Source organism: Alternaria viburni (assembly GCF_023758015.1).
Source record: "Alternaria viburni strain BMP 2772 chromosome Unknown scaffold_1, whole genome shotgun sequence".
Lineage (NCBI taxonomy): Eukaryota > Fungi > Ascomycota > Dothideomycetes > Pleosporales > Pleosporaceae > Alternaria > Alternaria viburni.
In genome coordinates this window covers 587,763-607,495 of record NW_026055770.1, presented here as the reverse complement: position 1 = coordinate 607,495, position 19,733 = coordinate 587,763, and the positions used below count along the sequence as shown (strand labels likewise).

The 19,733-nt window shown below is 53.5% G+C and overlaps 6 protein-coding genes across 6 annotated transcripts; 4 read left to right on the top strand and 2 right to left on the bottom strand.

Moving 5' to 3' along the window:
- Nucleotides 1-4,074: 4,074 nt before the first annotated feature.
- Nucleotides 4,075-5,478, top strand: J4E79_000219 (uncharacterized protein; the record flags this gene model as incomplete). The annotated part of the gene is made up of 1 exon (XM_049349136.1): nucleotides 4,075-5,478. The coding sequence occupies one exon, from the start codon at nucleotides 4,075-4,077 to the stop codon at nucleotides 5,476-5,478; it is 1,404 nt and encodes a 467-aa protein (XP_049215923.1).
- A 258-nt stretch (nucleotides 5,479-5,736) lies between these two features.
- Nucleotides 5,737-6,981, top strand: SDS22 (Protein phosphatase 1 regulatory subunit sds22; the record flags this gene model as incomplete). The annotated part of the gene is made up of 2 exons (XM_049349135.1): nucleotides 5,737-6,087; nucleotides 6,133-6,981. The coding sequence occupies 2 exons, from the start codon at nucleotides 5,737-5,739 to the stop codon at nucleotides 6,979-6,981; spliced, it is 1,200 nt and encodes a 399-aa protein (XP_049215922.1).
- A 733-nt stretch (nucleotides 6,982-7,714) lies between these two features.
- J4E79_000217 (uncharacterized protein) lies at nucleotides 7,715-9,902 on the top strand (the record flags this gene model as incomplete). The annotated part of the gene is made up of 4 exons (XM_049349134.1): nucleotides 7,715-8,205; nucleotides 8,262-8,472; nucleotides 8,521-8,704; nucleotides 8,761-9,902. The coding sequence occupies 4 exons, from the start codon at nucleotides 7,715-7,717 to the stop codon at nucleotides 9,900-9,902; spliced, it is 2,028 nt and encodes a 675-aa protein (XP_049215921.1).
- A 435-nt stretch (nucleotides 9,903-10,337) lies between these two features.
- On the bottom strand, nucleotides 10,338-12,506 carry PYR7 (CTP synthase; the record flags this gene model as incomplete). Its single annotated transcript, XM_049349133.1, has 4 exons — nucleotides 10,338-11,486; nucleotides 11,539-12,010; nucleotides 12,057-12,121; nucleotides 12,459-12,506. 4 exons carry the CDS (start codon nucleotides 12,504-12,506, stop codon nucleotides 10,338-10,340), a joined length of 1,734 nt encoding a protein of 577 aa, XP_049215920.1.
- A 550-nt stretch (nucleotides 12,507-13,056) lies between these two features.
- Nucleotides 13,057-13,947, bottom strand: J4E79_000215 (uncharacterized protein; the record flags this gene model as incomplete). The annotated part of the gene is made up of 3 exons (XM_049349132.1): nucleotides 13,057-13,702; nucleotides 13,752-13,785; nucleotides 13,920-13,947. 3 exons carry the CDS (start codon nucleotides 13,945-13,947, stop codon nucleotides 13,057-13,059), a joined length of 708 nt encoding a protein of 235 aa, XP_049215919.1.
- A 2,524-nt stretch (nucleotides 13,948-16,471) lies between these two features.
- J4E79_000214 (uncharacterized protein) lies at nucleotides 16,472-17,452 on the top strand (the record flags this gene model as incomplete). The annotated part of the gene is made up of 3 exons (XM_049349131.1): nucleotides 16,472-16,499; nucleotides 16,623-16,769; nucleotides 16,848-17,452. 3 exons carry the CDS (start codon nucleotides 16,472-16,474, stop codon nucleotides 17,450-17,452), a joined length of 780 nt encoding a protein of 259 aa, XP_049215918.1.
- Nucleotides 17,453-19,733: the final 2,281 nt, after the last annotated feature.

Below are 19,733 nucleotides of genomic sequence, written 5' to 3'. Positions count from 1 at the left end.
GCAGATGTAGCCCCGTCCACCTCTTGCGAACATGTTCCAATCGAATAAATTGCAATTAACTCAAGGCATCTTCTGCATTCTCTGACACGGGTCAGACCTCAAGTCAGTACGTTTTCAGACTAGCGTAACCTGCTTTAGGAAGCATGGAAGGCGCGGACGACGTCAGCAACTGCTTCGAGCACGAACCCCTCGACACTTGGAGGCAGCAAATTCGACTGATTTGCATTACTCCCGCGTCTTCTGGCGATATCAACTGCCAGCTCAGAAATGCTTACCTCGAAGACGACACAACACCTGATTATCGAGCAGTCTCATATGAATGGGGACCGAGCTCACCACTCAGACGCATCTACATCAACGGTCAACCTCTACAAGTGCGTCAAAACTTGTACGCGTTCCTCGAAACTTTCAGAACGAGACCCTTCAAGTTCCAAAGTAACAGTATATACGAGGCTGAGACACAATGGTTATGGATCGACCAGATCTGCATCAATCAAACGGTGATTACCGAACGCAACCATCAGGTGAGGCTGATGTCCAAGATCTATAGTCGGGCCGCCTACGTTTATGTGTGGCTTGGACCGTGCCATTCCGATGTTGAAGCGGCGATGACGGTGCTGAAGTCCGGCCTGAGACGGTACTACGAAGATAGAACTACGTTGTCACCTACGAAGGGACCGAGGCGGCGTCAAATCTCGGGAACCGAGGAGCATTGCCATCCCAACAAGAAGTCTTACTCGGAGCCAGAGTCGAATAGCTTGCCGGCCGCAGCACTCAGATGCTTCTTCCTCAATACGTACTGGAAACGGCTTTGGATCGTACAAGAAATCATGCTAGCCCGATATATCAGGATCATGTGCGGAGAGACTATACTTTCATGGGAGGAGCTGAGGCGATTCTGTCTCTCAAGTGCAACTCCACTGCTGGCACAGGTTCGGTACTGTATACCGCAACAGGTGATATGGCTTGTGGAGCACGCGCTCTCGGGAAAAAAGTACACTTATACGAGCCTGCTTGCGACCTTCAGTAAAAGTGGTTGCCACGATCCAAAAGACAAAGTATATGGATTGCAAGGTCTAGTCGCGCCGCGCTTCAGAGTGGAAGTCGACTACGCCAGAAGCATCCAAAGAGTGTTTCTAGGGGCTCTAGATTTACTGTATGAACGCGAAGGTCATGCAGCTCAAATCCAGGTTGGAGGTAGTCTTGAACGAATCGACTACAGTGACCCAACAGAAGCCATGCTCCGAGTCTCCTCTATCTTGAATGACCAGATGGAGGTAAACACCCGAATTCCGCTGGTGACTGCGCTTGTAGAACTGGGCAACCAAATGGGGTTTCCTTTGCTGCGGATGTACGCGACTTGCATAGGTGGAGCTATCCAGAAGCGAGCAAAGTCTCTATGGTCCCAGCTCATATCATACTACCTTCAAGAACGTATACCGTCGCTCTATATACGAAGACAGTTGATATACGACGAGAAAGAGTTTCATAATGGAAGGTACGACCCATCTGGGTTAATCAGAGACGTGTGGGAAACGTACGAAGAGCTGGAATACGTCCACGGTCGTTTCATCCATTGGATTGAATGCGACAACCATACTGAGCAATATGTGAGTCAATCATGCTAATACGGCGGCAAGAAGCTAATCAAATAACAGATATACGACCGTATGTATGAGGACCACCGAGGATGGAAAGGCGTGAGTACTATTAGCGCGGTGTCTTGCCAGCCTCGACGATACATAGTCTGACCCATTTCCACAGGACAGAGCTGATCAGCGTCTGCACGGTCGCAGCGATGCTGTGGTTGAGCCTCTCTGTGATGTTTATTCGCGTCATACCACCTATAGGATGGATTTAGAGATCGCTTTGGAGAAGGTTGCCTTCAAGATAGCCGCAACTATCTACAACGCGACTCTGGTGTAGGAGCACCGCAAGAAGCCCCATAATCTGTCAGCCCTTTGGTCATAGCAAACGAGCTTTTGCGATCAAAGTTCGTGTTCGTTCCTCAAGTAGCCTCGCACAGTAAAGCAGCGGGCCACTTGACGTACGCCTCTCAGCCCTCATGACCTCTTCAATCCAACACACTACAATATAATAAGTCAAACTTGCTTTACCTTCACATACGACCATAGGACAATGAGAATTAGGCTTCCCGTCCGCTCAGCCATATACAAGCATTGTACCGGCAGATTAGTAGTTAGGTGGGTGACCTGCTGTTGTATGTTTTTGCCAGTGTGTAATGATAACTTTTTTTTTGCTTGAACGACGTCTTCAGGTTGAGGACACGCCTGTAACCAAGGAAGGCAAGTATGATGCGTGCGTACAACGACGGAAGCGAGGGCCAGTTGCACGGCATACTAGCGAAACGGTCCGACAAGGGGATATAGGTCGCCTGCATCATTTCGATCTCTCTTTTTGGCACTAGAAGTGGCAGTGCAAAGCTTAAGAATTGTATTCCTGTGATTCAATGCACCCGTCCCTCTCTTTCCTATTATCTATGACCAGGGAGCTCGTAGAGCGGTGGCGCGCCCTGCAACTCAGAAGGCGGCGCAAAGACCTCATGCGCCGCATGATAACCAGACTGCTTTTGAGCAGGGGCATTATCGACGTAAGACACGGCGGGCGCTGGCGCAGGAGTTGAAGCAGTTTTGTCTTTCCGGCGTTTTCGAAGGTAGAACACCACTCCCACAATGATGAGGATACCCGCGACGACGAGCCCGACCGTCAGACCGATTATAGTGTTTTTTCCGATGCCCTTGTCTTCCGTGTCTTTTACTCCATCTGAGGCCACTGTTGCCAGGGTGTCTGTTGATGATGTGGTCGACGAGGGACTTGTTGACGATGTTGTTGGTGGCGAAGAAACCGGGTCTAGCGTGACTGAGGAAGTTGACAATGACAAAGACGAAGACGAAAATGCTTCCGATTCGCTTACGACACCAGTACGTTTGATGTACCAGCTAGTACTCCAAAAGCCATCTATTCTTTGCTCCTCGTCGGTGCCCTGGGCATTGACGACCCTAAAGACAAAGGGGTTGGTCAGGTTGGTCTCTTCCGCGCGTACCTCCCATTGGTACCACTGACTTGCTAGATTGACTAAAGTCTCATTAGTACTCCATGTGATAATGAAGAAGCATGATTCCTCACCAGCGAGCTGCACCGAATTCGCGACCTTGCCTCTTTGGTAAAAGTATAAATTGATGTTTTCGTACGTGGTCGACCATGATATATTGATGCTGGAGCCTTCGCGGAAATCGATCGGGTACGTTACTGGGAAGATGAATCCGCCGTCGCTTGAGTCCTGGGGTTCTGTCCATATTCTTCCTTCTTCTTCCTGTCTCGGCGAGACATGAGAGGCGAGTAACGTCGAGCTCATGACCCACAGCCTGACGATGAGTCTCCACATAGTTATCTGATACTATGGCAAAAGGGCTGATGGTATGGAAGCGAAAACAAGGGGACACTTAGCGGAAGAGTGCTCTGCACATACGCCTTTGGTTACACCGAGAGCCTGGAGGCGGGAGCCCTTCACCACGCCGCACCGGTTGAATGCGCATATCTCTTAGTTTAGGTGTTGAATCCCGTGGAACGGGTGAGCGGTTGGCTGAGATGCATTGTTTGAAGCAAGACGATAATGATGCAGGTCCTTGTCTGCTTTCGCCTACTCGATTCCCACCAATCACTATTCTGCCCAAACGCCACTGTCTCTGCTGTGCCACCTACTGCTCACTTTCAATTTCGCTACTTCCTTTCCGTCTGGAAAGCCATTCGGATAGAATGATATCGGGGGAAGAAAGCCAGTGGTTACTTGTCTGTTGAAATAACGCCAGCGTAGTCGTTCTTCTTTGAGAAGGGCACCGGGAATGCGTGTGGGTTGGCTTTCGAGTGTGACGCAGCGGTTGATTACATCGGAATGGAGGACCAGAAGCTGACAAGGATTACCAGCGCTAAGCGCCGGGCGGGAAACTCATACTGACACGCAGAGCTGCGGATTGAAGGGGCAAACCCCCAATAAAGTCGACTGAGCTTGTTCCTTCCAACGAGCCCCAATGTACTTGCGTTGAGTGAATGACGATGGCTGCAGGTAGGTCCCGGGGCAACTTCCGACGCAGATATCGAACTGCTATTGCTGCCTTGCTCATCTGTGGCTTCTTCATACACTCATATCGAAGATCGACACCCAGCGCCAGTATATCAAGCCAGCATCAGACCCCACTGTACTGTCCTCAGAACGCCATCGCGAAGGAAGTATTGGTCGTCCTTCGCACAGGTGCCACCGAGGTACTCGAGAAGCTGCCGATTCATCTCACTACCGTGTTGCGATGCATTCCAAACTACGCCATCTATTCCGACTTTGAAGAAGAATTTGGAGGACATCATATTCATGACGTTTTCGACGAGCTCGACCAGGATCTAAAAGACTCGGTGCCAGACTTTGAGCTTTACCACCAGCTGAAAACCAAAGGCAGAGATGGTCTCTCCATGGATGGTATCGCACACGATGGAAGTGGCGCATCAGGGTCGCTAAGCAACCCGGGGTGGAAACTTGACAAGTTCAAGTTCTTGCCGATGATAGATAAGGCTCTCCGCCAGATGCCACAAGCAAAGTGGTTCGTCTTCGTTGAACTTGACACGTACCTGATGTGGACCAACCTGCTCGACTATCTGTCCCAGTTCGATGCAGAAGCCTCGCATTATATCGGCAAGCAAATGTACATTGGCGACGTGCTTTTTGCTCACGGCGGCTCGGGATTTGTTCTGTCGGCACCAGCAATGAGGAAGGTGATCCATCATTGGAAATCGCATATGAAAGATCTGAATCAGTATACAATTGAGCAATGGGCCGGAGACATGGTCCTCGGAAAGGCGTTGAAGGATGCTCAAGTATCACTGCTGTGGGCATTTCCTCATTTCCAGGGTGATCCGGTTTCAACGCTCGACCACAACATTACGAAGATCAACAGACAACCGTGGTGCTATCCCGCGATTACATATCATCATATGCCGGAGAATGAGATCAGGTCTCTGTGGGAATTCGAACAAGAGTGGTATCGTAGGCGTCCAAGGAGCGCTCCTCTGAGGCATGCCGATGTGTTCAAGGGATATATATACCCTAATCTGAGCAGGGAAAGATCAGAATGGGACAGTTATTCCGTCGACAAGGCCTTCAGCAATGAGGTTTTGAAAGGCGAGGAGGTGCACAGCTCTTTCGAAGCTTGCAAATCGGCATGCGAAAGGAACATCCGCTGCCTGCAGTTCTCCTACCGCCCTTCCAGGTGTCTTGTGTCGCGTGAAGTGCGCTTGGGTCGAGCGTCGACATTACAATGCTCAGAGTATTCCACTGCCGCTTCGAGGTGTGAAAAGATGGAGGAGCCGGCGGCGGGAGGTCTGGTTCGTTCTGGTTGGATCGTGGACAGGTTGGAAGAGTACATGCGTACTATGGATCAGGCGTGCGATCGGATAGGCTGGATCACTTAGAAGTCACACAATTCGAACGAATCTTGTAGTTAGCTGTAATGTTAGTAGTAGAGCGTTGGTGTCTAATAGCTAGCGATTGTCATGCCGCTAGACCCTTGCTTAGGCAGAGGTTAGCTCTAAACGACGTAACCTGCCGCTCCAACAATCACTTGCAGACCACACACGGCTGCCTAGATATTGCAAGTAGCGGTCGACATCTACACCCAGTTCCAAGACGCTTTCTCCGTCGATTCCCCCTACACTATCCCCTCACGCGCCATGGCTGAGCCAAATCCTGCCCCGCACAGCGAGCGCGACCCCGCAGCGGCGACCGACGCGAACGAAACACGCGACGAAGACAACGACGACCACAAGCCACGCGACAGCAACGGCTGGGACGGGAAGTTGCGGATAGACAAGATGAGCATTGCCGACGAACCACGCGACCCCCATGCGCAGGTTGTGAGCGATCCAGAAGTATCAGACGACGAGGGCCCGCCTCCCGAGCAGCTGGCTGCAGACGAGGATTTGCTGGACGACACACCGGAAGATGAGGACGACATAGAGATTGTGCACTCCAAAGTCTCAGACATGTCGGCGTTACGGTTGGAGAGGTTCAAGCAGATGAAGGTATGCTGTGCTGTGGGCTGTAGATGAGTTTGCCTAACCTCCCAGCGTCTCTGCCTACGCCAAAACCGCATAGAAAGCATCGCGATACCCGACGAAGTCGCGCCGACTCTCACAGAAGTCGACCTCTACGACAACCTCATAGCGCACATCAAAGGCCTCGATGCCTTCACCGAACTCACCTCGCTCGACCTCTCCTTCAACAAGATCAAGCACATCAAACGCCTGAACCACATGACAAAGCTCAAGGATCTGTACTTTGTGCAGAACAAGATCAGCAAGATAGAAAACCTAGACGGGCTTTCCAACCTGCGGCAGATCGAGCTCGGCGCGAACAGGGTACGCGAGATTGAAGGACTGGAAACGCTGACGGGCTTGGAAGAGCTATGGTTGGGCAAGAACAAGATCACCGAGATCAAAGGCCTAGACACCCTCACCAACCTCAAGATTCTCAGCATTCAGTCGAATCGCCTGCGCTCGATAACGGGTCTGGAGAAGCTCGTCAACCTCGAAGAACTGCACATCTCGCACAACCTCCTCACAGAACTGTCAGGTCTAGAGAACAACGTCAACCTAAACGTCATCGACATCAGCGCGAACCCGATCGAACATCTATCTGGACTGAATGGCCTCAAGCACCTCACCGAGTTCTGGGCAAGCAACTGCAAGTTGAGCGACTTTGGAGAGGTCGAGAAGGAGTTGAGAGATAAGGAGGAGCTGGAGACGGTCTACTTCGAGGGCAACCCTCTTCAACGGGCACAACCGGCGCTATACAGGAACAAGATTCGGTTAGCGTTACCCCAGGTTGTACAGATCGATGCCAGTAAGTCCATACCAATCCCCCAACATCTCAGGACAGACGGTAACCTTGTAACAGCATTCGTGAAGCAAGTATAGGCGACCAAGCGGGAATGAAGATCAAACTGCAAAGGTGAACAAGGCATTTACACGGCGCACTAGGAAGAAGCTGCAGGCGTTCAGGCAAGCATACATCTAGCGTGGCGATATGGTGGTGATACCCTATGAATGCATGGTATTGTTGGCTATAACCGAGGCTTGCACTTATGATGTGAACTAATAAATCTAGTCCATGTCTTGCCGGTCTCGGATCTCAACCCGTGACCACAGCCAGATAAACATGCGGTCTGCAGCATTCCCATCAACCGTATTCGACCCGCGCCGCACCGTGCCGCCCCCGGTTTCGACGCTAGTACTTTATCCGCTGTATAGGAATCCTTCGGTCCTGCATAGAGTGGGTCTCTTTTTTCGCGGAGACAATACCCCATCTAGCTCAAGTCCAACGGCTTTCACGTCGTCTAGCTTGCTTCGCTCAAGGGTTCATGCCGTGCTTTCGGGATGTTTCGAGAGGCGTGTTGGCTGTGGATGCAACCGAACCGCGGCGAGCGTTATCCAAGACTTGGCTTGCGCTGCACGAACAAGGTTATTTGGATGCAAAAAATGGGTACCTCTGTCTGGAGATGCAAGTGAACTTCGAGTGGGTGACAGCTCGGTAATCAAGTGGGTGGCAAGCTCCTTGCAGCACTATCCATGGGGGCGTACTTGCAATCGATGTTCCTACACACTCTCGATTCGATATACGGATTCTTATCGCGGCTCGATTCCTGGAATCATGGTTTTCTTATGCGTTGGCGTGCTCTTTGTAGCCTCCGCCGCCGCCAGGTTCGCGCCTCGCTCTGCGGAACCCCCCATGCGTCTTGCCGATCGCCAGTCAGGCAACGTGGCGAATATCAAGCAAACAGCTGATGGGGCAATTCCCCGTTTCGAATGGGAACAGTCATTCTTGACGGATGCGACCCTCGAGGAAGCATTGACCTCGGTATCAGCCGACGCAAGGTCGCTTTTCCAGTTTGCTGCGCACAATATTGCCAGCGACTCCGTCCCTGAGACAGAGAGTACTTTCAACGGCCGCGAATGCAAGGTCTTCCCTGGCGATGAAGATTGGCCGGCGGACGCGAGCTGGTCGGCGCTCAACGATATCACCAACGGTGCTCTATTGAAGCCTCTCCCCCAAGCACATGTCTGCTACAACACTAGCCTGGCTGCTGCAGACCAGAGCGCTTGCGATGCCATGACCAAGTCGTGGACTGATCCGTTTTCCCAGTATGTAGCCTTTGAAGATTGCCTCCTCATAGCCATCGACTAACGTATATGAACAGGCTCGACGACCCACTTGAGATGTTAAGTCCGATGTACCAAGGCAGTACATGCCAACCACCTCAGCTCTACGATAGTAAAGAGTGCACCCAAGGAGGATACTCTCTCTACGTCGTAAATGCCTCGACTACCGCGCAGATCCAGCTAGCGCTTAACTTTGCGCGGAACACAGGCGTCCGCTTTGTAGTCCGGAATACAGGTCACGATTTTGCGGTAAGTGCTTCATCCATACCCAATCTTCCAATCGCTGATAGCTCTTAGGGCAAGAGCGGTGGTGCTGGCTCTCTTAGCGTATGGACTCATGGATTAAAAGACATTGCATTCCTCGATAACTACGAGTCTGGAGATTACACTGGACCGGCTATGAAGGCTGGCTCAGGTGCGCAAGGCTTTGAGCTTTACGCTGCTGCGAGAGACTTCGGCGGCACAGTCCTTGGCGGTGAATGTCAGTACTTACTTTCAAGCATGTCTCAATGTATACTGACTTTGCTTGATACACAGGCCCTACCGTTGGCGCAATGGGTGGATGGATCCAAGGTGGCGGCCACTCACCTTTGTCCGGCCACCTAGGCTTAGGCGCTGACCATGTGCTTTCCATGGAGGTCGTCTTGGCAGACGGTCGCTACGTGACTGCTGACAAGAACAATAACCCCGAGCTGTTCTGGTCATTACGCGGTGGCGGCGGTCTGACTTTCGGTGTCGTAACCTCCGTCACCGTCAAGGTACATCCAGACCAACCCATTGCCTCCGCCAACTGGGTTGTCACCACAGGCAAGAACGTCAGCACCGAAGCCTTCAAGCAAGGACTCAAAGCCTACATGGAATATTTCCCACAGAACGCCGATAACAACACTTACGCCTACTGGAAAGTTTTCCCGGGCCCCGATTCCATCATGATGGATATGTCGCCTTTCTTCGCTCCCGGCAAGACCGTCGAAGAAGCCAAAGCCCTGGTCGACCCTTGGGTAAAAGACATGGCTACGCTTGGAATCACTGTCGAGCCCGAATGGACGCAGTACAATGGCTTCTACGACGCGTACAACGGCTCTTTCCCCGTGGAGGCCGTTAATAGTAATGGTGTAGCCACTACCTCACGCATGATCCCCCGTTCCAACTGGGCCAACGAATCGATCTTCAACGAGACTTTCGAAGCCCTCTGGCAAGCCGTCGACGAAGGTATGGCGCTGATCGGCTACAACATGGCGCCATCATGGGAGAAAGGCGGACGCCCTGACAACTCTGTCAATCCAGCTTGGAGAAACATGCTCGGTTTCATCATTACTGGGACTGTGCTGAACATGACGAATCCAGCTGCGGAGATTGTCGAGGAGCGCCTCAACATGACTTATGGCGTTATGCAGAAATGGCGCGATCTCACACCTGGCTCCGGTTCGTACCTCTCCGAGGGAGACCGCCTTGAGCCGAATTTTCAATGGTCGTTTTGGGGTAGCTTCTACCCGCGTCTTTTGGAGGCGAAGCGCAAGTTTGATCCGTTCAATCTCTTCTGGGCTGCTGGGGCAGTGGGCAGTGAGTTCTTCAATGTGCGTAGCGTTGACGCTTTGCCGAATGAGAATGGGAGGCTTTGTATTAATCCGAAGCCAACGCTCTACCAGGCTGAGGGTCCTGACTGGGTTCCACAGTAAATGGATGGTGTCATGGCGACCAAACGTGTATAGATCCGAGATTAAGGGGTTCACAGTTCATGCTGATAGAAAATACCATCGAGGCTGATGAGCCGACGGATGCCCAATCAGTTGAACACATTGAAGGCTTTGCTTTTTTTCTTGGCAACGAAGTACATCACTAGCGTCGATCAGGTGCAAGGTATCGTCTTGATAATGATGGTCTACATTGAGAGCATCGTCTCTTGTACTGTCTAGGTATCATATGCACATGCCACGTCAACCTCGTCCAGGGCCAGTAAATGCTTCTCCCATAACTACATAACCTTCCTGTTGTTTCCATCCGATCCCAACTCCAAAATCAGACCATTCAAGTTCAAGCGTTGGATATTTCCGTTGTGTATGTCGCGGCGTCTTGCTTGGCATCATCATTCATGAACAGCCGAGGGGCTGCACTCAGAAGCTTGGGTTGCCGTTGATCTTGAGACCGCTCACACCGTTGGCAATGCCTTCAGCATCAAGTCCATTCGTCATGCCACTTTGGTAGTCGTGAGTGATCTCGTCGAGCATACCAGCACTAGCAGCGACGAAACCCAAGTAGGGTCTGCTCGGGTCCAGGACGCGGGACAGGTATTCCGGGTGGAACTGGACACCAACGAACCAGGGATGGTCCTTGATTTCGATAACCTCCATACGTACACCAGCTTCATCTTTGCCGACAAAGCTCAGACCGCCCTTCTCGAGCGTCTCAATGTAGTCAGGGTTGACCTCATATCGGTGACGGTGGCGCTCGAGGATCTCCTCCTTGCCAGCGTACAACGCGCGGAGACGAGACCACTCGCTGCCTGGTTGGAAGAGTGTGGGTCGGAGTCCGAGACGCATAGATGCGCCCATAGTGCTCTTGTCTACCTCTGGCATGAACATGATGAGCTTGTTCTGCGCCTCGCCGTTGAACTCCTCGGAGGTTGCGTCCTTGATGCCGCAAACGTTACGAGCGTACTCAATAACGGCAATCTGCATGCCGAGGCAGATACCAAGGTATGGCTTCTTATGCTCACGCGCCCAGGTGGCCGCTGAAATCATACCTTCTGTGGCACGTTGACCGAAGCCACCCGGTACCAGGATACCCGATGCCTTGACGACCTCGTGCCAAGCGTTGTGGTACTTTGCGGGGTCTGTCTTCTGACACTTGGGCTCCAGATGGTCCGAGTCCACCCAGCGAATGTCCAGCTTCCTCTTGCACCGCATCGTAGCGTGTTCCAGCGATTTGATGACTGACAGGTATGAGTCTTGGAGCTCCACGTACTTTCCGACGAGTGCGATCGTGACCGGGTCGTGGAAACGAGTGTCGTGGCCGGTGAGCGACTGCCATTGCGCCCAGGTATGGTTGCCCTTTTGCAGCATTGACGCTGAGACTGAAACTTGCTCGAGAGCAAGGAATTGGCGTACCATCGGAATCAGTCTTTGTTGTTCGAGAAGCATCGGTACTTGGTAGATGGATGGCATGTCACGGACAACAAGGACTTGTTCGTTCTCGACCTGGCAGAAGTGGGCGATCTTCTCGACAGCGGAGGCTTCAAGTTCGCGCTCGCAGCGGCAGGCAATCTAGTACTGTCAGTCATCCAAAGTAATGGCCAACGTGAAAGGCTTGACATACCAAATCTGGGATCAGACCATTACTCCTCACCGCCTTGATAGCCTGCTGCGTAGGCTTCGTCTTCTGCTCGCCGTGAATGACCGGGACATACGAGACGTGAATCTGCATAAAGTTGTTCTTGCCCGCACGCCTCCTCAGCTGGCTCATAGCCTCAATGAAGGGCATGCTCTCGATGTCGCCCACGGTTCCTCCCAGCTCGATTATGCAGACGTCCGGCTCCTCGCCTGAGTCATCGACGGGTATCCGCGAGACCTTCTCGATCCAATCTTGAATCGCATCGGTGATGTGTGGGACGACTTGTACGGTTTTACCCAGGTAGTCGCCCTTGCGCTCGCGTTCGATAACGTGCTGGTAGATCTTGCCAGTGGTGATGTTGTTGTCGCGGGTGAGGGTGATGTTGAGGTAGCGCTCGTAGTTGCCAAGATCAAGGTCGACTTCGCCGCCGTCGGAGAGGACGAATACTTCGCCATGCCTGGGTTTTTTTAGTCTATATTCACGGTACGGTTGGTGAAGCCTACTCCTTCGGGTTCATAGTTCCCGCATCGACATTGAGGTACGGGTCGACCTTGATCGACGAGACGTGCTGAGACGTCAGTATGGTCGGTAAACCGCGTCAGTCCATTGCACTTATCTTGAGGCCGATTGTCTTGAGGAGAAGTCCTGTAGAGGAGGCTGCGACGCGTCAATCAGCTACAGCACGCAAAATAAGATCCTGACGTAGAAGATGATGCACAGTGGTGCACTTCGGCTACACACTGATAGCGATGGTCTCGTAGAGGCTTGTATGCTCTCACGAAAGTCAAACTTCGCGTGGAGCGTCATAGACGCGCGACGCTTCTGGCCCGTGTCAAATAGCTTACCTATGATACCCTGTGTGTACGCGTTAGTGGTGATCAAAGGCGCGGCAACCTGCAGCTTACCTTCCCCACGCCGCTGATGACGCCGCCAGACACAAGCACGTACTTCATGATGCTGTTTGGTGCCTCAATCGGTTATGGGGAAGGGGAGGGAAGGAAGAAAAGTCGAGATTTCGCACGCGTTAACTTTGAAAGAAAATCGGCGCATGGACCCTCTAGCGGGGCAGATCCGCCCGCACTAGCGCCCTCTCGAGGCTTGAGGCTTGCGACCATGATCCTGCAGCGAATCTTAATCCGAAGCTTCATTTCCTGAGAAAAACTGTCTCAAGCCCAGTGTCTTCTTATATTAACTTCAAATACGAGCTATCAAATGGTATCGTGCTCCCGTCCGTCGAATATCAAATGCATTACAATGTGACCGCCTCACCGAGTCTTCAGACCCCTCCTGTGTTGTATAAACGCCATGCAAACGTTCTCAACGCTGGCAACTTTGGAACTAAAATGAAACGTCCGAGGGGGGAATAGGGTTTGTTCATCATGTCGTCAAGATGCAAATCGGTATCTGCAAAAGATGCTCCAGATAACCCAAATAATAACCCACATCGCCCGCTGTAGATGATGCTCATGAAAATGTAGATGCCTGAGAGGTGTGGCGAGTTTGTCATTCTCTGCGCCGTCGCTTCAGCTCGTCCTCTTCCGTATTGTCGTGTTCTTGGCTCGCGGTGAGTCGTTTGCGTGCCAGTGCCTTTTCATTGCCCTTCTTCACTTGGATATTGCACCCTTGTAACTTCAATGCCCGGGTGAGCGCGCTGCTTGGTCGCATACCCGGAAAGTCTTTGGCTGTGTAGACTGTGAAGACATCGCTCAAGACCTCGGTGAGTATGGGCGAGAACCCTCCCACGTGGAGGTTCATAGGATCGATGCGCATGAGGACGAACCGGAGTCGGTACTTGCCATGTGTACGGCAAGAGAGGTCTGGAAAGCAGAAAAAGCAACCCTCGGCATCATGCTCATCCTTTGCTACAGACGGAGAAGCTACGAGCTGGCCCATTAGTCGTCGCGTTGTTCGTCGGTCAGGCTGTATGAGTGCCGTCTCTTCGTTCGTCCCTTCTGCGTTCCAGAGCGTGCAATGAACCACGTTGAGCGAGTAACGAAGCTCTTCTTGTTCAGCAGCACCGGTCTTCGGATCCGTTACTAGTAGCTGGATGATTGGCGGAGGGTCTATCACCCTGCGGTCGCGTTCTCCGAACCCACATGCTCGCGCAGCGATGGGTTGTTGTCGCACACGAAGCTCGTAGTTTAGATTCCTATCTGTGTCAGTCAACGTTGACCTACCCAGGCGGGAGGTGTTCCTACAGTTGTTCGTTGTACACAGGCTGTGGTATCGAACCTGGCAACGGAATTGCTCGATGCTGTTTCTGGGGCGGAGGGGCTGTCGCAGGGGTTTCTGAATACGAAATAGATCCCAATGGCGCCGCTAGAGAGCCGCGATGTGATTGTGAGTGCTGATGGGAACCGACGGACCCGCGGAATGGAGTGCTACTTGATACATAGCTTGGTGTGTACCCAGGCGAGGGCAGTGGAGGGTAGGCTCTTTGCTGCGAGGCTTCTACTGGAGAAGTGAGGGATGAGTAGGGCTGCTCGTGGTGTTGACTGTGGGGTTGGTTGGGGTGATAGTGGCGAGGCTCCTCGTACGGGTACCGGTGTTCAGTTAGTCTTCGCGGCCCTCTGCTGTCAAACTCGGAACGTGGTGAGATGGGGGGACCATATTGCTGGGGAGAATATGGTGGGTCTGATCTAGGTGGGGTGTAAGGATTCGAGTGCTGCAGTAGCTTCTCGACGGGGGCTGCTGCTCTATGTAACGAGGACGGCTGAGGGTAGTCGTGTCGTGGGGGCAGTCCAGCATGGATCGAGGGCAGTTGATTGATGGGGGAGCGGAACTGGTGATCCGGGCGTGGTGGTACAGCGTCTGGCGGGATCTCCAGCGGGGGCAGTCGGCGATGGGAGTAGTCGAGAAAGCCAGGGGGCGAAAAGATGGGAAGTTTCTGGGTCTCGGTCATATCTGGAGCAGGACGAGAAGATGTTGTCAGAGGGAGCGACGGCGGCGGAGGTGGAGGTGGTTGGGACATGCGTGTATTATTATTTGGCCGGGCCAGGACACGATGCACGAAGCCGCATTGGGATGAGGGTTGTGTTCAGTTCGGAGGCTCTTTTCAAATTGGGAGCAACGGGTCGTGGTGCAGTGTTGGACAAGACGTCAGGAGTGGGAGCACTGCCTCGAGTGTGGCGGCGTGAGTAGTTTATAGTTGACGGTTCCCTGTAGTCAACCCTGTAGGTATCTGGATCGCCAGCAGCCAGATCGACGGTCGGATGCTTGGATTCAGCAATGGCGACGTTGAAGTGGAGGCGCTCAGACGCCTTAAAACAACGGGCGCCCGGGAAGGGGAAAGGATGCAGACGGGGGTGGGCCCGCAGCACCCTGTTCACTCGCAAGCCTCACGCCAACCGTCAAGAGTAGCCGGCTCGGAGCATAAATTTCAACAAGGACAGCGATAAGTGCAGCGATGGGAGGGCGGATCCGAGCTTGGCGGAGCGGTGCTAGTCCCCAGGTTTCTGACGTGGGCTGGGTGCAAGCGATATGAAGGCCGGGAGATGGGCACTGCTCGCAGGTGACGGAGTGGGGACATGTCATGGCCGACTGGCATGATCAAATGATGGTGATGGCGTCTGGCTGGTGCATGTGGCCTCAGCGGGCGCCATGCAGCAGGAAACTTTGGGAAGTCTAGCTCAGTGAACTGGCTTCGCAGTATTTTCGTGGGGCGTCCGTTGCAGGCTGGCGGCCGGGTAAAAGGTGGACAAACAACGGCGTCCCGGTTTCGCAGGCACGTCTGTTTCGAATCAAGGCGGGCCAGGGTGTTGCACACTGTAACCCGGCGGCAGCCAATATGGAGCAATATGCCAGATATCACGTAACTCGGTCGGTGGGCGCTGGCGGGCGACGCTTTCGGCGAGGGTCCAGATGGAGGTCAGGAGTGGCTGCAGCGCGAACCTGGGAACGGCCTGGAGGCCCATCTGTCAGCGGGCGCGGCGAATGGCGAGGCTGCAGCGGTGCGGCTAAAAGCGATCTGCCCTGCGACGCCTTTCTTGTCCGTCTCCGCGCACCCACTTGGGCTGGTGAACCCAGTCAGGACGGCTACCGGGCTTTTGGAAGACGGCTGCCGTCGCATGCGCCCATCCAGCAGTGACATGAGACAAAGCCTCCGCACCTGGCTATCGGACTCGATGGGCAACGGGCACGGCCGCTTATGTTGGTCGGTGGCTTGCGCTTGACCGCGGTGGGCGACCGTTGTCGTTAACAGCAGACAATTAAGACACGCAGTATGCTGCCAGTATCGCTGCCATGGCGGCGACACGAATCACGGCCCTTCGCTTGCGGCCCTGGAGAGAGTGGCAGCATATTGCAGTCATGGGATTTGTCCACGGGTGCCTTTCAGTTGGACATGGGACGGCAGTTGTCGTCCATCTGTCTATCTGTCTACCACTCTACCACTACCAGACTACCACTACCACTCTATCACTGTCTCGCGTGGTCTACTCCACATCAGACGGCAGTCGACCGTTTAGAGTAACAGCTGGATTGTCTGAGTAACAGATTGCCCGAGTAACAACGTTGCAGCGGTCCTAGCGCCTCTCTTATTGCCTCAATGCCTCGCTGCTCAGTCTGATATTGCGCCCGCACGGCGTACCTGCGTGTGTGCGCGCGCCCTAGGCTAGCCGCCTCCGCCGTGTGCTACCTCAGGCGGACGCATGTCTACTTTGACACACTCGTCCTCTGCTACCCCTCACCACCCATCGCGACGACGCTGCCCTCGGTGAGCGAGTCCGCCAATTGCTCTCCCTGGCACGTGTCGCAGCCAATCGTCCGCCCGGGCACCTGCCGTCTCTGCCCTCTACTCTACGCGACCACCCAACCGCCGCCCACGCCTCCCTCACCGCCCCGTCGTCTCCCACAGCTGCAACACTACTCTGCGCTGAATCACGTCGCCACTCCAGGGCTCGATCGACACGCTGCCCGCATGGCTGCTCACTTCGGCAACTACGTGGGTACGTGCGAGGCCACCTCACCCAGACGGGCTGTGGGCGTTCTGACGTGCCCTCTACCGTGGCTCAAAGCGGCCTCTGCTCGGCAATTGCTGCCCTGCCTCGATTCGTGCTGACGGCCTGCAGACTATAGTGGGGCCAAGCCTCCTGCCTCAGCGACTCACGTTCGCGACCCACGTCTGCACATCCTGGCGGCGACGATTCCGGAGATCTTCGCCAACAAGCACATTCTCGACATCGGCTGCAATGCTGGCAGCGTTTCGATCCAACTAGGTAAGTCCAGGAAGGATACCCCTGCCACCTGCTGCAACCGACTATTACCACCATCGACGAGATATTGATCAACTGCAGCCCTCGATTTCCACGCGGCTGCCGTCACTGGCGTCGATATCGATCCCAAGCTGATTGCCCAGGCCGAGAAGCTCCTGGCCTTGCGCGCTTCCCGTGCAACACCCCCCACGAGTTGCGACCCACCCGTCGTCGACTACTTTCCCATGTCGGCCGTGCTCACTCATGGCTACCGGATTGAACCGCACCGCAAGCCTGTCCACACGTCTTCCGCTGCGTCAGCTGCCTGGCCGCGTGTAACCTTCTTTTCTGCAGATTGGGTCCTGCCCTCTGACCAAGATGCTACCGACTCATACCATGTCATCCTGGCATTATCCGTCATTAAATGGATCCACCTCGAACATCGAGACGCTGGTCTGACGACGTTTTTCGCAAAGTGCTCATCGTCTTTGAAACCGGGCGGCTACCTGGTCATCGAGCTCCAGACCTGGGACTCATATCAAAAGGCCATTCGCCCCAATCATGCTCCGCATTTCCACGAGACCCTCAAGGAGCTGCAACTACGGCCAGAGACATCGTTTGACAGTCTCCTTGCCAATCACGGTCTGCACCTCTGCGCTTCGTCGGACGCACTCCCTCGTCGCATCAATGTCTATCAAAAGGCCTAAGAGCGGTCGGTAGACATATTGGTAGGGATTGACACTCTTCCACTAGCATCACGTTTCATGGCGTTCGGGTCCCAGTCTCTAGTATCGGGATTTACCATCTCGTCTCGCTCGGGAGACGTTGCAAGTCATCCATGGCATTATTCACGTTGACTAATCTCTACACTCGTGCCGCTGCAGCATCTACCGTATCTGGCTCTCATATTCTATTAATCAAAGTACACATGTTAGATTGAACTCGCTATCCAGGCAAGTAGAAAAGTATCCCAATCCGCGGCTAGTTACTACAAACGGCTGGTCTGCGCTCCACTTTCTTGGTCTTCTCTCCGAGGCTGTTCCCTGTCCGCCGATCTTTGGCCCTCACCATCCCAGGTTCTATCAAGCCATGCATCGTACGATTGCGGCAGCTATGCAAGTAAAGATCGGCCGAATAACAGGCTTTTCAAACTTCCGGCCTCGATGTCCGCCTCAGTAGTGAGGCATGCAGCTACAACCTAATTGTGATTGCAGCCATGGCTCCGCAAACGTCTCTGGCGGGCCACGGTAGAGTAGTGAGGTTGCGACATTTGCATTAGCCGCGTTACTACACAACCCGCCACGCTAGCCAATGGCGGCTCGGAAGCTTTTCGGCTTATGCCGGGTACCCATCCTCTGGTTCTCCAGACATTAGATCACATGTCGTCCACTAATGCAAACCTTATTCCACTCCGGATCTCGTGCAGGCCGAGGTTTTCTGCTTATGCTGTTCAATAGTATATCTACTACCAGCCGTGCTATCCTCCTCGTAACGTCATCTCAGATGGCCGGCTCTAGATGTTTCGACAATTGATGATCGCTCACCGGTCCGTACATTGTGACAAAGTCTAGATGACAGGAGCGTAGGTTCGCCGACTCCATGGCAACATGGTTTAACCTAGCCGCCACTGACCGCTTATGAGCTGTCACAGAACGTGAAATTGCCAAACTCTCGTTGACAATATGACTGCTGATGCTGTGAAAGATGAGATATGACGTTGCATTTCCGTCAGAGAGCACCAATTCCCCGTCTGTACCATCTCAAACAGGTAAATCCCTCGAATCTCACGCTTTGGTCCCTGAAGCCTTGAGGACGGCGCAAAGGTTCGAGCGCTTGGTTTCCCTCATCAGCCGTAGATTCACCTTAGCTCGCACCTTGCGAACCACGTCGACTGTTGAGGAGCTCTCTGGGAGATTATGCCACACCAAGTACAAAGCTTGATGGAGTGGCTGAGTTACCTCTGGACCGGTGCTGCACGATGCCTTGCCCGCTGGATGCCATCTCATCAACATCTCGTTCGAGAACCAGGGACAGGCCGTATGCTTTGAAAATTGAGTTACTGGGTCCCGGTTGATGCGAGCTGGCGACTCGGTTGTCGATCCGTCAGAGCGGTAGGCTCATTCGACATAGTCTACAGATCTTGAGAGGTGCTCAATCTCGCAGGTGAAGTCGGCCCTCACGAAAACCCAATGCATTAGCTGGAACACAGCCAAGTCGTTATTCTGTTTTTACCGCATCTACATGGCTGCACAGCTTCGGTAGCTTGGTTTCTCTGAAAGCCGTGCTATGGAACGCCAGTGCAGTATCTGGCCAGTGTACCGTCCACTGCGGCGATTCAAGCAGACATGATCTTGTCGTTGGTGTGGGAACAAGTCCGATGATGCGCTCCCCTGCAGACCAGGCAGACTTGCGACTACTGTTGTCAGCAAGCATACGCCTATCGGGATGCAGCATCACTGCCTGCTTGGTCGCACGACAGCCAATACACTCACCGATGGATGCATCGGCAGTTTGTCTCTAGCCGAGAGGGTGAATCACAGTATATACTGTCATGTCGTGCGTGAAAGCGTCGACTCTGCTAGCCAATGACGATGCGATGCTGCCATCGTGAACGGTGTCGAGATTTGCGATCAACAGTTCGTCCAATATCTACAGCGTCAAAACGATATGCAGTTGCGCATGGAAGATTGACCACTAACGGGAACGCCCTGCGTAGGTATACAAGGAGGACGACTGAGGGATGTCGACTAAACGGGGCGGCCATTGATGGACAACGCATCCACGGATAGCTGCTTTGTGGACACACCACATACCGCACAGCAGCGCATTGCACAAGTGATGCTGCCCAAGAACATGTCGTGAGCTGGCTCGAGTGACAACAAAGCTCCTGCACCCTGCGCTTATCTCCTCGATGCGATCCGCCGACAACGATATGGAGTTGCAGGATATCGATGACGTCGAAGAGTCGCCATTGAGGTGCAGCATGTC